We start from the raw sequence: 16,982 nt of genomic DNA, 5'->3' as shown, positions 1-16,982 counted from the left end.
CTATCAGGGCAAAATTTTTAGACGCGGAGATGAGAATCATCGCAGCGTCAAACAACGTACAGCCAAAACATCACCCCGTGCTCCGGAATACAAATCAAATTAGTAAACCGTGTTTGAGCCGAAACACGCTTTCGATAAATCCGCGTTGAGCGAGGTTCTGTATTAGGAAGGTCCACACGCAACATAGGGACACTCACAAATCCATACACAATGCGTACTTTATTTTTTTTAAGAAAATTATTGTGGGCATTGCATCAATATGCAATAAAAGCCAACTTTTGGAAATTTCATGGTTAAATGCTAGTTGTATTGCATAATGGGGAGGGGGGGGGAGAAAAAAATGTAAGACGAGTATTTTTTTTAATACCAAAAAATATTTAAAGCCATGTTTAAAATACTGGCTTCCCAGTAAACATGTAATGTTTGTTGCCAACATTGATTCGACGGCTCCAACCACAGGCCAACGTTGGCCCAACATTGCATGTTCTGCTGGGTTTTACCACTGCAGTTTCAAATTTGGAGGGAAATATGTAAAACGCAGCCAATTTCATAAAACGTGTCACGTGGTGACCCAGGTCACTTGCAAATGAGACTCGTCCCGGCCTCTTCTGGTTACACAAAATAAACTTGAAACCTGTTTTTCACTTTTCTCAGTTTCATTAATTTTTATAAGAATTTGCCACAGCCTCGAATCCACACACCACATTCACACCCACCGTGCTACAGTGAAATAAAGTCCATCGCATGACACTCAAACCAAGACTAATACTTCTCAGAGTCAGAGTTTTCCCAAATCAATTAAGTACAAAACTAAAATTAATTGGGGTTTGTTTTTGTTATTGGTTAGCTGGGCTGATACCACCGAATCACATTTAAGAACCCAGCTTTATGCACGGACAGCTGAAAGTTGCATTTGAACTATGGACTACAGCAGTGCTAGCTCAGTGCTCTGACCTTTGAACCATCACCTGCCATTTGTTATAAGAGTGATGCGAGATTTGGCTGGGATGCGCAATAAAACAGCAGTTACTTTTTGTCCTTTAAAAATATTGTTTCACCAAAAAAATTGCATATAAATTACATTTTAAGAAATAATTACAAAAATTGGCTAGTTTTAGTAGAGCAGTCATTCAGGGAGGGGAAAAAAATAAAAAAATGCCATCACTTTTTAACAAACAGAAGCCCGTCTCTGCTCCAAAGACACCTGAAATTACCTCCCCCAGTCATCTGTAGTGCGGAATCCTCGCCCGTTAAAGTTCTCGGTCAAAGCTTTCCTCTTCCCTGCTACGACCGTCCGTCTCTCGTCTTTTACGCGGTGTTTTCAAATGCAACTTTTCATGCAACATTTATCGTAACCTTCCTTTTGCAGTGGTCCCTACGATGTCGAGACGCGATTGTATTTAGACTCCGTTGTATTTCTGCGTGCGCACGCAAATGTGAGAATGTATGCCTGCCCTCTTCCCCCGCTTCGCATACCGGTCTCGTTTGACGTATGCACGTGTATGCGAACGTGTCGGTATGTACACACATTCGCACGCATATGTACATGCATATACATACGTAGTTGCACAAATACACATGCATACATAAACATATGTACGCATATGTACACGTATGCAGAATCTCACAAATACAAATCTGATGTACAACCACACTATCTACACAAGCACACCTGCACGTACCGATAGAGATGCGTGCAATTTTATACGATTCCAAGCAAAATTTAACGTGTTGATACGCCATTATTTTAGTGCATGGACATTTTCACGCAATTGTTGGTTCAACCCATGACAAACAAGACTATATAAATGCTATATTGTAATATGTACAGTATGCAGAATGTAAAACACAAGTATAGAAAAAAAAATTCACGCAAAAAATGCATGAACAGCAAATGTCAGATTTTCTTGTTACATTTTTGGTTTAAATAAAAAAAAGAGGAAATGTATAGGGGGCTGTGTATATTTCCGAGCAATAAATTGGAAACCACAAAATTGAAAACGTTATGCAAGCCAAGGTACGTGTTTTTTTATACATTTAAGTTACAAACATTGCATTTTTAAAATAAATATCTCATCATTTTGGTTGCGGGCGCTTTATCCGCATCAACCCAAGCGTCATTGATGAGCGCGCATCCCTCTGAGGACGTCAGTCATCTTCGGCCGGGACTCCGTGCTGCAGGACAGCCACCACCACGTGTTTGGGGAAGTGCATCCGGCCCAGAAGCTTGCCCAGCACTTTCTCACGCACGCCTGCCACAAGCACAAAAACAAAGATTCCCCCGTATAACCATGCACCGTGCGTAGCCAACCGTGCTAATAGGAGGTGCCTGCTGGGGAAAGTGCTATTCGTGCACAATTATTGTCCTCTGGTTTTTCCCACCACATTAATACTCAACATGTTTCGATTTAAAGCTTTCGTGACTGCAGGGATTCATCTTCTTGGTTCTTTCGGTAAAGTCACGTAGAAGGGAAGTAATAAAATAATAAAAATAAAACATAATAAAACAATTCTCACGACGTTTCGGCTACAACGCAAGCAGCCGTGGCGGGTTTAACGACGCATTTACGTTTCGATTTAAAGCTTTCGTGACTGCAGGGATTCATCTTCTTGTATATATATACGCTCCAAGCGTGGTGGTGTTTCATTCAGACGCTGTCTCCCCGACAGACCTGGTCTTCACCTGAAGACGGCTGCTTGCGTTGTAGCCGAAACGTCGTAAGAATTGTTTTATTATGTTTTATTATGTTTTATTTTTATTATTTTATTACTTCCCTTCTACGTGACTTTACCGAAAGAACCAAGAAGATACTCAACATGTGTTTAGAATATTTGGCTGCTATACATTTCCATATGGTAAGCCACGTCGTTAGGCTATCATTTGAGGCCAGGTCGCTTATAAACAAGAGCTGTATATATATAAAAAAAAAAAAATTGTATAGTTTCAGTTGATTTATTTATAAGGCCGGCACAGCGATGTGACCAGCACCATGCCCGAACAGATGCACGTTATAGTATCTAACAAACCCTCCTTTGTATTCTATAACGCAATTATTGCACACCGCAACAGATATACACTTATGCTAAGTCGACTTGGGTGAGGTCCAGGCTAGGGTTCAAATACAATTTGCCACTGATGTTATCTGTGCCCGGGAATTTAACTCAGCTGGCAGGGATCGTAGCGCTGTACACCAACCACTATGCCAACAGCAGCAACGGCCGCCAGTCGCCACGAAGTGAAGGTGACGCCATCACAGCTCTCACACCAGGCTACGTACACTTTCCAGCCATGTGAAATGTATCAAGTTCGCTAGCAGGTCATGGAGCAAACCCAAGTGTTTAGGGTCGACCGATTGAGATAACCGGCACACCCATTCTCCCAACACGTGCACCAAAGTGCAAGGTAAATTCACGGAGGCTTGGTATGGGGGTGTCAACGTGTGAGCACACACACATGTATGTGCATGCGTGCGTAAGTCACCTTCTGGGATGGCACAGCTAGGGTTGACATCTTCCAACTTCACAAATTGTAGCCAGGGAAAGTCGGTCGCTAGCCGGTAGTTTACGCCCTCCAATTTGCCTGCGGACCACGAGCAGAATGAGCGCAGATCACACTTGTGAAAGCCACACGTCGTGCGGGCAGTTCTTTACACGAGTCAGAAGTGTCAATGTCAGAACTAGCAATGGGAGAAAAATTATCACGTTTGTTGATCGGGGGGTCATCACTTTTTGTTTCGCACACCCAACTCGCACACACGTTCATGTGTTCACGCAAAGGTCACACACGTGCACGATGGTCCGCACAACATCACCGGACGTGTGACGTTGCTGGCGCGGTGCAACGGCGGGTGCTCGGTCACCTTGGAAGATGCGTTTTCCACTCTTTGGACAATTCAGCAGAGGTTTCGCATTTGCAGGTTTCGACCAACCCTGCGACTGCAGCAGCTCCCTGAGTGTGAGCGAGCATTGGCGGGGGGGAGATGGGAGGGGGGGGTTGTGTGAACGGGTCACCTGAAAACAGTATTTCAGTTTGTACGAAGAACATGGTGGATGCCTACATTTTTTTCCTTGAGCAAGGTAAAAATAACACATTCTTTGTATTCCCTGAGAGCACAGCCAAGGGCATTCATCAGATGCCAAGAACAGGCGCTGACAAAGAGTTTACAAAAAGCCCTTGTGTATTATGAACCGCTAAATCACCGTGTATCTAGCCAAAAACAAAGACTGCATTTGTAAAAAAGAAAAAATCCTACACGCAGAAGACGGGGACTGACGGCTTTCATTGAATGCCAACCAGTGCCCACCCGGGCACCTGCATTTCTAGCGAGCCTTAGCTTATCTTTCTGTGGTGCAGACAGCTTTACGCGCATGTCGCTGGGCGTTTGCGACAGGAAGTGAGCTCCCGTGTGCGTCCCCCCTCCCTTACCTGTGCGCCTTGGCCAGGGCCTCCATGCGCTCGCACACAAATGTATTTGTGCGCACGTCAGGAATGTCGCTGAACGTGTGCAGCACGACCAGGTAGGAGGCACGCTTGCACGCAAACGCCTCCTTCTCGATTTCGATCAGGGGCACCTGTTTTGGATTAGACACGCCCATCCATTTAGCATCTAGGCTGCGGCAGAGACGAGCACCGTTGGTGAGCACCTGTTAAATATGGCACGGCACATGAGTGGTGGCATGGTGTGGTCACGACTGCCTCGTTGCCGTTGCATCCTCGGTGTATGTATGCTGAACTTCTTTTGCACCCGTACATAGCTAACCATGTTAATCGGAGGTGCGGAATGCTTACACTATTTACCACATCGTATAGTTCATTAAAACCAAGTCTGCCTAGTAGGCCTAGGACAGCTTCAAATATACTAGAAGCCACCATGGCCATGAAGCAAACGCACGCACAGAGACAAGATCCCTCCGGTGTGGCCTACACAGACCGTCTGCGAGGCAAGGTGCTGTTCAAGAGGCCATTGGCACGGCACCCGCGACAGAGGCACTCACGTGAGTCAGGATGGTGAAGCACAGGTAGCGATCGGCGGTGGCAGGGAGCCGCAGCGCTGTGACCATCAGGTCAACGGGAGACATGTGGCGGCAGCGGGACACGACGAGGCGCGACGTGCTCTCGCTCGCGGCTCCCAGCGACACGCGGCACAGCACGGGGCACCGCGACGCTGCACGCGCATGCAAAGGGGCACGCGCGCAAAGTGTACAACCATTAATAGATTATCGTACATTTTTTACGCTCGCGACAAACGCATTGTGTTTAAATTTGCATGCGGACGTTATGTCTATGGTAACGGAATGAACGAGACGGACGACGAGCAGGCATGCAACGATTTATACTCTAACCCCGTTCACCCACCCGCACCCAGTGACATGATTCGGGGTCACGATCCGATGAAAGAATGTATACATTTTTCTCTTGTTTTAACCGTCTCGTTTGCAATGTCTCTAATTCAAAATGTTTGTATGCTTATGCTGCGTAAGCTTTGAATGCAACTAAATGACAATGTTTGCATAAATGTTTAAATTTTTTATCATGCGCATGATTCAATGCATGTATGATGACGCACGAATCAAATTCACTGAATTAATTGATGCAGCATTGCGTGCCGACAAATGAGACAGTACACACAAAACCAAAAACAGAATCGATTTTTAAATCCAAGCATGACCTTGAATCATGACACATGAATGGCGGAGTCGGGGGGGGGGGAAGGTGAATTAAACTAAACTTTTTGTTTTACCAGGTAAGGTGCACTGAGCTATAGAGCTCTTTTTCAGAAGCGACCTGGAAATTTAGAGCAGCCAAATACTCTAAACGCATGTTTCTAAATGTGGAGCGAAAAACTGGAGGGCCCGGAGAACTCCAAATATACAGGCATCAGGGTCGAGAAAAAACCCACGACCTCCTAACTACCAGGCGAGGTAGTTAACATCTCGCCACTGCAGCGCCCCCAGAGAGAGAGAGAAAAGAGGGTTGCTTGGCATGAGGCGCCAAGGAGTGTGTAGCGGCACGGAGCAGTGAAATTCCTGTACCTTGCACGAACTGCAGGCGAGGGCAGCTGACAAAGCTCAGGTCGGACAGCCCGCAGGCCAACAGTGTGACCCCAAGCAGGGAAGAGGATCGCAGCTTCAGCACCTGAACGCACTCGCAAAACGAGTTCAACAGCGAGTTGTTAAAAAGAGTCTCCACGTTTCCCCTATGCACACCCACAGAGACCGATTTCATGCAATGCACATGCACGCAGGCAAACACCTCACCTGTGAGCAGTCCGGCGTGACTGCGCTCCTACCAAGACCCCGCCCATCTCGCCCTCTCCCCGAGGCACCTACGCAGGGTGCAAAATTAAATTACCCTAAATAACTGCAAAAACAAACAAAAAAACAAAGATGATCCCCCCCCCCCCACCCACATACAGCCTTTAACAGACTGTTGGGGTAAGTGCTGTTAGCGAGCACCTATTGAAGGCCGGCATGTTACACCTATGAGAGGGGTGTGGGGGGTGTGCTAGTACCACGAGCAGCCACCTTTGTTTCCCAAATGCCGATGTTCACAGACCGCATCAATTGGTACTCAATTGAGGCTGAGTCTACCTAGGAGAAGCCCAGAACCGGTTAGCATATTCGTCACTGATGTTGGTTGGCCACGAGTGGGAATTGAACATGGGTTACCGGATTTGTAGCGCAGTGCGCCAACAAGTTGCACGGCACATGCACGAACACACACGCAGATAAGGGTCTCCCCCTGCCATGTAGGTCATGGTGGGGAGTTATTTGACCATACTTCACCTCCCTGGTCAGTGAAAGGCCTGTAACCTCCAACAACTGACCATGCATGGAATTTGAAATCCTCTTAAGAACCAGAAATATATTCCCAAAATCCCTGCCCACGCCCGGCCGTGCAGCTTACCCGCGAACAAACGGCCGGACTGCTGTGCCATCCTCCTGGTGACCATGTGCCTCCTGCCAGCAGGCGGCGGCGCCGGCGCGTTGTCGGCTTGCCCCGCCGCTACGGCCACCTCCATGTTCCAAGCGAAGAGGGCGTCATCGTTGTCGTTGGCGCCGCGCGCCGCGGCCACCCCTGCCGCCGGCGGCGCCGCGTCATCGTCAGCGGCGTCCCCGCCACCGCCGCCAACGCCGCCACCGTCGTCGTCCCTGCCGTTACGAGGGGGAGGGGCGGCAGCGGCGGCGGCGGCCGCCACGTTCCTCACGTGCTCCGCTCCCGCAAAGTTGGGCAGCTGGTGCGGCGGCGGTGGCGGCGGTTGCTCAGCGGGCACGCGATTGTCGTGGTGGTTGTTGTTGTTGGCGAGCAGGTCGATGCCTGTGCCCGCGCTCAGGTTGACGCGAGCGCAGCCCTGGCGAGAGAGCGACAGATCACGGGGGCGCGAGTTCACACACAGCGGCCAGCGAGACTGCGCAGCACGCGAGCGGTGCACGAGGGCCACGAGCATGCCGCTGCACCGTGCGGCGTGCGAGACCTCTGTCTGGGTAAGTTTCCCCCTCGGTGGTATCCCAGTCGTGCTATCGACGTCACATCACTTCAGAACCTGGGTTAATCCACAAGGCAGCTGCCCATATTGGAAGCCAGGAGCTCAGCGGGGTCAGCTCGGTGCTCTGACCTCTGGCCGCGCACACTCACACAAACGTGCAAGGTCACGCCCGGCTGACGGGAGGGTTTGGAGATGCAGTGTGTGGGGGTTATTCCTCTTCTCACCCTGGGTAGCTCTCTGAACATGTCCTGGAGGGTGAGGTACATGAGATTGCTCAGACGCTCCACGAGGCCAGCGAGTGAGGCCAATCGCACTGCGTGGCACTTGGTCAGCGTCAGCTCCGTCAAGTTGCGCCAAGGAGCCAAATCTGGGGATGGGGCGGGGGTGGGGGGGGGCAGCGAATGGAGGAAGGAGGACGGTTCCATGGTCACCGCAGTGAATAATTCTGCTGTCGAACGAAACGCCGCAGCCAATCAGGATTATTCACATGTACGTACGTACATTCATACCGCGGGTAAAACTGTGTTTATAACCAGGTGTTACCCTACCGCGCCACTCTGCGCCCCTATAAGACGCGTCGGCGAGCCTTGAGTACAGTGTCGTGCGGTTGCCGCCTGAGTACGTCACGGTCGGGGGGGGGGGACGCGCTCACTCACTTGTCACCCAGCTCTGCGGCAAATGGAGGTGGGGGCAGTTGTAGAGGCTCAGGTGCTTGAGGGTGGGAAACACCTCTCCGGCCATGTTCACCCCCAGGTCGGTGAGGGTGCACGGAGACTCGGACACGTCAGCCAATCCCAGTTCCACCAGCTCGTCGGGAGTATACCACGCTGTCAACACACCGTAGTACGACGACGGCTGATGCTACGCGATTATTTTAGTCATCGATGACTCTTACCGGTTATGGGTTCAATAATGGATGAGCTAGGGTTAACAAGTCTTCAAACGGACGTTTGACAATCCGGGATGCAGAGCCAATGTGTGTTCTTGAAAGATAACTGATATTTTGGTTTGTTGGGTGTGTCTTACTTTAAGATATCATAATTGCCTTCCATAAATTTTCATTGGGGATCATTTACAAAATGCGATATTTCTGAGTTGTGATACCGAAACACAACAGCCTGGCCTTAGGAACGACTTTATGGTGCGCTTTCAAGTGTAACATACGGTCGGACTGCGTGCTTTAATTAATTCTGCAAATAAATCACGGCGGCTACTGTAACAACACACAATAGAAAGGGCAATGCCACTGAAGACTATGATAATAAAATATACAACGATGATGAAATCGAGGGCTCACTCTGCATATGGAAGTCATCTGTGTGGCCCAAGTGGAGCTCCTCCATCTGCGGGAAGGACATCGCGGCCATCTTCAGGGCGGTGAACACACAGTCCTTGCTCAAGTACGGCTGCATCCGCACCTCTTCCAGGCTGCAGAGACGGAGGGGCAAGGAGGTGAACAGGACAATTCCGCAAAGCGCAGCAGCGGCTCAGAGGTCAAAGCACTGCACTGGCAAAGCCGAGATCCTGGGTTCAAATGCAGGTGGCCGCCTGTGATTAAACCAAGTGATCAACTGTCGAGACCAACATCAAATTATATTTCGTTCTACACTTAATGTGGATAAGTTCCAGCTCTGAAAATAAAAGAAATATGGGTTTGACTGGCCACGATGTGACAATTTACACTTTCAATGGCAGCTCAGGTGGGGAAAAACTGCCTCCTCCTGTGGACCAGAGCTCACTTGGGAGAGTATCTCTGTGATATCCACCTACATGGGTCGTTCTAAAATGAAGAATTGCTCTGTGAGATTTAAGGGATACTCCATCCCGCGATGCGACGCCGATAACCCAATCGGGATAAATATGCAGGGTGATTACGACATCCAAGTAAAACGCCCGACTGAACACAACGGTGACAGCATTCGAGGAAGAACACACACAAGGGCCGTTCGTACCGAGATCTCGTTTCGTTTCCATAGCTACAAACCTCTGTGCAGAGGCGATGGCCAGGTACCCCAGGTCAATCTCCAGGGCGTACTTGCAGGCTCCAAACACGATGCACTCCAATGCACGGAACGCGCCTGGCAAGAACACACACCACAGCGCGCTGCACGCCGGGCACAACACCGCACGGCGGCCGGCAAGCGAGCCACGACGCGCGAACACGTGAGGCACTGACGGATGCGCGAATACGTCACGCACCGACAGACGCACCTGAACGGATGTTGTCCTCCACGTTGTGCTGGAAAATCCCGCCGGGAAACGGCACGCGGACCAGCTCCAAGTGAGTGAGGCGGCGAGCGGCGGCGAGGGCCGTTACCAGCGCGACGTAGCGCGGGGAGCTGGTGGGGCCTGCACCGTCAGGCGGACACACGAACGCTGTATGTGTGCTTCAGACCCCAAACAAACACAAAGATCCCCCCCCGAGCACCTATAAAGGCTGGCACGGCACAAGAGGGGGGGGGGTGGCCAAAACCACGCCAAAACTACAAGACGTAAGAGTAAACGTGTAATATAATTTATCACAGATTCAACTGTGTAGTATAGGAGATTTATAATTATATAATTTCGATTGTACAAAAATATGTATTCAAAAGAGCCACACTGAGTCCTAGAACTCTTTTTCAGGAGGGTCCTGGATTGGGTTATTTTAAGATCTTTTTAGCCAATAAATGATGAGTCTTTAAACATGTAGGAGGAAACCAGAGCATCTGGAGAAACCCCACACGTGCGAGGGGCAACACTCTATCCCCATACAGATGAAAACAGATGGCGATTAGTCCATTCACTGTTACTGCCTTGTCCTGGCGAGCCAGGGTATGGCACCTCAACGCCCATGGGAAGGGACTTTCACAGCATTTGTGGAATCCACCAACCCTCTCTGCCTCCAAAGTGCTGGATCACAGGCCACATGCATAGCCACCACCGCCCGGCTAATAAATGCATTGTGCTTAACCATCTTCACTTGAACTTTTGCTGCTTCTCATATTTAAGAAGAACGGCCGCGTTCCGGGCAATTTGGTCATAGGCTCGCAGAGATGTTACGTCGTCACAAACACGCGGGCTATCGTTGTTAAGTCACACTGGGTTAGACAGAGGTGTGAGAGTGCTTCTGTGGACATGCGAATGCAGACGTGCACCTGCGCAGTTGCTCATCGTGAAGGAAGTGAGGTTGGGGCAGTGGAAGTTTATGAAGGGCTGCTGGTTAGTGAAGCGAACCCACTTGAGGTGCAGGGAGACCAGAGAGGGAATTGAAGGCAGCTCTGGTATGGATACTCCTACACGTACACACACATACACATACGGTGATCGATTAGGATTTTGATGAATTACACAAGGGGTAGATTTAAAATGTATGGTTCATAGGGAATGGATTTGTGAGTCGAATTAAAATGCAGTTAATAACGTTAACATTTATCAGAGGTGCGTGTGCCGTAACACTGAGATAGTTTTGCATGTAAACAGATATTCCATTGGTTTAGCATGTAGTAGGCTTTTTTTGGGTTAGATCGCGAAAATGTGTCGTTAAACCCACCACCACCCGATACAGCTAATTAGTAAGGTTTGTCACGTGAACAAAACATGCCAATAAATTACGGGTACAGTACAGCCGTACAACTCTGGCTGTCGCCTGATTACTCGTTGTAATTACTGGTGAAACGTTGTACTCGAATTGTAAATGTTGTGGGTTTACTCTCCAACACACCGGTGTGCTGTACTAGTAATGAATTGGCATGTTCTGTTTACGTCACAAACCTTACTAATTAGCTGTGCCGGGTGGTGGCGGGTTTAACGACCCATTTATATTTACACGATCTAACCCAAAAACCTCTATTATTGAGATATATTTTATTAGCATAACATTTAGTATAACTAATCATTAACATGAAGATGGAAGATGCAGGTTGAGGTGGTTTTCAGTTAGAGATTACGTTCAGTAAATCAAGGTGTCATTTTCATACCCACGAGATGCAGTGCTTGAACCCTGGCGCCACTTGGCACGCACAGCGTGTTTTCTCTTGGAATTGGAAAACCTCCATTCCGGTTCCGAAATTTTCCCAAAATCTCCACATGCGGCAGATACTTCCAGATTGCCTCGGCAACCTGGAGGTGCGAGGTCTCCACGCCCTGAGCACACGTGCATCACACCACAGCGATGATGTCACAATAGCAGCATACCAACAACAAAAAAGCACTGCACATCACAAAGAGCATAATGAATTTGACACCGTGCAAAGCAAACCATGCCTCTGGAGGCCACCCGACAGCTATACATAACACATCGTAACCCTACCACACTACACATTGCGGTGTTACGTTATGATACAATCTGGATTTATACAGCGCCTAAATATGACCGGATCTAAAGACACCATACAAAAATCGCGGTCATATTTTCTTAATACGCTCAGTCACAAGCAGAGGATAAAGGCCGTCGACAGCATCGACTATTGATGGAAGGGAGTTTCAGACTTTTGGGGCAGAAGGGGAGAATGAGTGACCTCCCACTGAGCGAGGATCAACTGTGGTCTTCGACAAAAAGCCTCATTCGCTGGAGCAGAGAGTGCGTGGAGGGAAGGTGAGTGAGATGGGAGGGAAGGTGAGTGAGATGGGAGGGGATGTGGCAGGCAAGGGGCCTCGTCCGCGGAGGATCTTGAAAGATTGCATGCAAACTGGAGATAGAAACCATGTATCGCACTCACAGCAAGGCGAGGGCAGGCCTGCAGAGCCTGCGTTATCCCGGGTATGCTGAGAGTATCCCCCACACGCGTCCGACGTGGATTCACACTGTAGGGGTGCAGGCCGTAACACCACACCAATGCCGGCGTGTGAGACATAAGGGACAACAGAGGGCCATCTGTCAATCCTGAGAAAACACACACACACCAGATGAGAGAAGCAGGTCATCTAACTGCTGCTGATGGCATCTAGGAATTTTCCAAAACTCAACATCATGCCAATCACAAGCACTGCGCCTAAGGGGGCAGTGCAAAAGAGCATTTACCACCACTGCACCTTTATGATGGCCTTTGCATGTCAGAGAAATGTTCTTATTATGAAGGTAAAATTGTTCATAAATAGTGAAAAAATATTGATGTATCTTGATTTGAAGCTTTCGTGACTGCAGGAATCCATACTCTTTGGTTATTTCGGTAAAGTCACGTGCGGTATATTTAACGTGAAATACTATAATATAAAAACAGGGTTAGGTAAACTCCAACTTATTATTCTTGATTGAAAAAACAATTTCTTTCTGACAGTTTTACATGGAGAAAAATCCACGCAACTGTCGGAATAAAATGAAAACTCCAAATATACAGCAGGCGTCAGGGTCAAGATCGAAAGCACGACCTCCTGTATAACAGGCGAGGTAGTTAACATCTCGCCACCATGGTGCCCTCAGTTGAGCTTATTAAGCACTTGGCTTGACCCATACACGACGCACACCGACCGGGAGTTGCCGAGCGAACGGGCACAAATCACCAGCAGGCATGTATGTCCACCACCGGCCCCCGCACAGGTCCAATGACGGCGTGACGCGCAGGAAGAGAGTGGCGGCATCCCTCAGCTTGCGGCACAGCGTCTGCATGGAGACCACCTCGCGCAGGGAGAGATGCCTGCAACCCAAGCACACCGCGTCAAACCGGCCTGCCCCACGCCCCCACCGCTTTGTCACACGCCTTCCAGCTCACCACATCACACGGCACATCATCACAGTGCTAACGGTGAAAGTCCCAACTGATACAATGTGTGCGTCTAAACGTAGGCTGCGAGTTTCGTGGTGCCACACGGTCAAAATACTTTCCTGCTTAAAACAGCATGTGGGAGAAATTCCAATCCTACACAAGGAATTAGTGAATCCATAGGGCAACAACTGTTGACTTCCCACTTACATACACAAACATATTCAAATGTGAATATTTTTTATTTAAATTAAATTTGCGCTTATCTATATATCTAAATCAGCCCAAGCCTCCAGTAAACCACGTGCCTCACGCCACACCGAATGCCCCCCCCTCTTCCTGACCCCTGTGAAAATAGATGCTGCTCTGTGCAGCTCATTACTGCGAACTCGTTCCTTTTCTCTCCCTTTCTTCCCTTCCCTCTGTCGTACAAAAATTGGCCTGGTCATTCCTTCTACCACCCCCTTCCTGCCCAGCCCTCCTCCTACTTTCTCCGCATCTTTAAGGGTGCTCTCTTTGTCCTTCTTGTGGATATTCCACCCCGCATCCGTTTTCTTTACCTTATTTCATTCATTACTCCCTTGACTCTACTCCCCTTGGCATGGTGTGCCATGGATAAACAGTTTTATACACAGCAGGATACATTATTTAAGATGCAGTGACAGCGACTCCGATGACCACTGCTGATGATGCACTTTGCATTCTACAATGATGTTTATGGTAACCGCGGTGATAATCAATGACAGTGGTGCTGCTCGTGATGGTGGGAGTCGCAGTAGGCGAGTTCCTCACGCAAATATCTTGCACAAGATCTCGTGTGAGAGAAGAGCCAACAGGTCGAGGGGATCCGTCGTCTGCGTCGTGGCCGCTGCTGCGGCAAGGCCATGCCGCTTCTTACCAGTGACCATCCTGCGGCATACATTTGCAACGTTATACTCCAGACACGCACAAGAATCTACGACGCTAAACTTAAAAAATGAATTGAAACTAAACGAGGTGACCAGAGAGCACTGAGCTGATACCGCTGATACCATGGGTTCAAATCCAGGCAGACACACTGTGACTAAACCGGGTTTCTCAAGTGTAGCGAATTGATGACCTCGGTCCGATCACCAAGAATTCCAGGCACAAAAACAAACAAACGAAGGGCGCTCGGAAGCAGTTCTGAGATGTCATCTTCCGGGGGACATTCTCTGAGAGACATGGGGTGATGTTACGCTGCTTTTTGTGAGAGTTACAAATGGGAATGTGTTCATCTCATGGCAAAATGGCATGCCGCGCTTGCAATGCGAATGGGAAATAAAATAACATTTCTGTACAGGGACCCCGGTTTCTGAGGAGGTGGTGGGTGGGGGGGGTGCCAATCTACACATTGCCCGCAACATTAATCACGATCTCATCACTTCCCAAAATAGGTGAATGAGTAATCACTGTACTGCTACTCATCGTTGGTTTACAGGAATTCATGTTAATGCCTGCCGGGGAAGCGGCCACTATGCAGAAACAGGAAGACAATCAAGCTCATGGTATAGCGGCGCAGCACACGACAACTTAACCGCGTTTCAACTGTAAAATAGTCACTTCACACAGTTTAAAAATACCTTCACATCGAATAAATCGGAGTGGTGAACCTGGCCACCTACGAGTTCGATTCCCGACCACGACTATTGCACCACAAGCCCGCACCAACAACCATCGTGAAGTATGGTCAAACAAGCCACAAGACGCGGGGAAGTCTTCAAGCAGCGGATTGACAAAAGGGCTTCACGTGTACTAATAACTCCGGATTATCTGTTGCAATGTGCAGTATTCGTGGACACAACTGCCACGCCTGTGCTGTAGATGTACAACCCCTATAATATCTGTTAATCCACTGCTGGATGAAGGCCTCCTCTAACGATCCCTCGGACGCAATAATCCACCCAGCACCTGGACACGAACCGAAGTCGTCGCTCCATATCCTCGCACGCGTTAGATTTTGTTTAAAAATGTGCATGGGGTATAGTGCGAGGCCTGGCAAAAGCCACGGGATCGGCTGGAGCCTACCCTCTTGCCTGGATTCCCAGCCGTGCTCCCTGCACTCGAGCTCGGCCACCCTCAAGGCCCGATCCTTCCGAGTCTACAGCAGCAAATACATAACAAATATACAGACGGTAGTAATTAGTACGGCGGCTACATACGATAGCTTCCGGGGATGATATGCTAATTCATATTTGAGTTATCTAATAATCTACAAGCCCTTTGTCAAGCCACTGCTAGATATGAAGGCCTTTCCTCTCCGCCAGAGGCTTTTTGACCATACTTCACCACACCGGTCGGTGATAATTGTGAGTTCCAGGACCGGTTCGGCTTCTCTTTGCCAATGATACCAAGTCAGTATCACAGCTTCTCCAATCGTCAATGTATGACAGACCAGCTTGTGCATATATACATACACAACCACGATGAAATACTGTCCCCTTTAGTACGGTATTAAAGCGGCTTCGTATAGCACTTGAGATTTAAAACAATGTTTTAAAAGTAACCAGCAACACAATTGAAGTGTAGACATTTCTAAGGGAAGCAATGTTTTATATCACAGCAGACCACCTTTAATACGAAAGGGTTATACACTGGCAGCTTGAATTACTTACGTCTCGCGTGCAGACTTATGGCTGCTAAAACACTAATTTTATACACTCACAAGAACGTGCTGTTGTTGTAATCCATAATTGTGATTCGTTTTTTACTTTAGATTAAAATGAAATTGATGTCTCACGCTGTCACCCTTCCACGCTCTCCACTACAACAGCTGATCGCAGAGAGCGACACCGAGTCATCAATTCGTACCGATTCCGAACAATCAAATCGATTCCTCTTACCCTCGATTTACTAGATACGCAGAGTAATGATGGATTACTGCCGATTAATATAAGCTCCGCGCCATCGGTAAGTTTACTATTCTGTGAAACACGTGAAGCTACCGTGGATTTTTTTAGCATGTACCGTGATGGCAAAAATAGAATCGATTGTTAGGATCGAATCTTGTTCGGTATTCGCGCATCACATGGAATAGACGCGTGGAATCGTGGTTAACCGAATCGCTGATTCACGATTTTACGCCCAACTCTATGCAAATGATACGCATAAGTACTCGCTAATGATGTGTCGATGAACAATTTGGGTTGATGTGGGAATGTATTTAATAACAATAAATATAAACGAGACAAAACTACGCGTTTCTTGAATTGCGACTTGGAATCGCGTCGACGGGAATCGTAGTGAACGAATCGATACGTGCCTCGAAATAACAAGCAAGAAGAGCCATGCATACGCATGGGTCTGTTCACGATTTCCAGCCACGCGTTTGTGCTTCGTAGTATTTCGTTTTTTTTACGAACGCGTACTATCCAGTGAACGTATTGGGTTTTCTGCTGTGACATCCCAGTAAACATGCAACGTTGCTCCGCGCATCACCTTGGGATCGTAAGATCAGAAACATGATCTAGATTTGAAGTTTTCGTGACATAACATATATATTGGATCAACCTTACAATAGTTGCCATAACCCCATGTTATAGACCGACACAATAAAAAAATATCATCCTACGTTTTCAGCAGAGGGCAATTGCAGCCTAAATCAATTGTTGTACTGCAGCTATACCCCAGCGTCTATGTCCCACCACCAACGTGGTGAAGTATGGTCAACATAGCACAGCGTGGGGAGGCCCATATCCACCGGTGGATTGACAACAGGACTGACATAAACTTCAATTGAATTACGCACATAGACACACAAACGCGCATGTGCTTAACGGGTTAGCAAGCTGGAACT

The 16,982-nt window shown here is 48.4% G+C and overlaps 1 protein-coding gene across 4 annotated transcripts; it reads right to left on the bottom strand.

Moving 5' to 3' along the window:
* Positions 1 to 204: 204 nt before the first annotated feature.
* Positions 205 to 16,686, bottom strand: FBXO38 (F-box protein 38). 4 transcript variants are annotated; one of them, XM_078595247.1, is made up of 20 exons: positions 15,802 to 16,686; positions 15,215 to 15,287; positions 13,961 to 14,077; positions 12,969 to 13,102; positions 12,188 to 12,351; positions 11,447 to 11,612; positions 10,625 to 10,762; positions 9,699 to 9,836; positions 9,472 to 9,565; positions 8,785 to 8,915; positions 8,144 to 8,314; positions 7,712 to 7,854; positions 6,908 to 7,352; positions 6,259 to 6,326; positions 6,034 to 6,136; positions 4,996 to 5,165; positions 4,427 to 4,572; positions 3,861 to 3,949; positions 3,482 to 3,580; positions 205 to 2,252 (listed from the first exon to the last, which is right to left on the bottom strand). In XM_078595247.1, exons 3-20 carry the CDS (start codon positions 14,074 to 14,076, stop codon positions 2,149 to 2,151), a joined length of 2,619 nt encoding a protein of 872 aa, XP_078451373.1. In that variant the 5' UTR covers position 14,077; positions 15,215 to 15,287; positions 15,802 to 16,686; the 3' UTR covers positions 205 to 2,148. The 4 variants fall into 4 exon arrangements, with proteins under 4 accessions (XP_078451373.1, XP_078451374.1, XP_078451371.1 ...); XM_078595248.1 differs by having other exon boundaries at positions 15,852 to 16,686; XM_078595245.1 differs by lacking the exon at positions 15,215 to 15,287 and having other exon boundaries at positions 15,852 to 16,686.
* Positions 16,687 to 16,982: the final 296 nt, after the last annotated feature.

This window comes from Lampetra planeri, chromosome 6, assembly GCF_965212315.1.
Source record: "Lampetra planeri chromosome 6, kcLamPlan1.2.h2, whole genome shotgun sequence".
NCBI classification, from domain to species: domain Eukaryota; kingdom Metazoa; phylum Chordata; class Hyperoartia; order Petromyzontiformes; family Petromyzontidae; genus Lampetra; species Lampetra planeri.
This window is presented reverse-complemented; position numbering and strand designations above follow the sequence as displayed.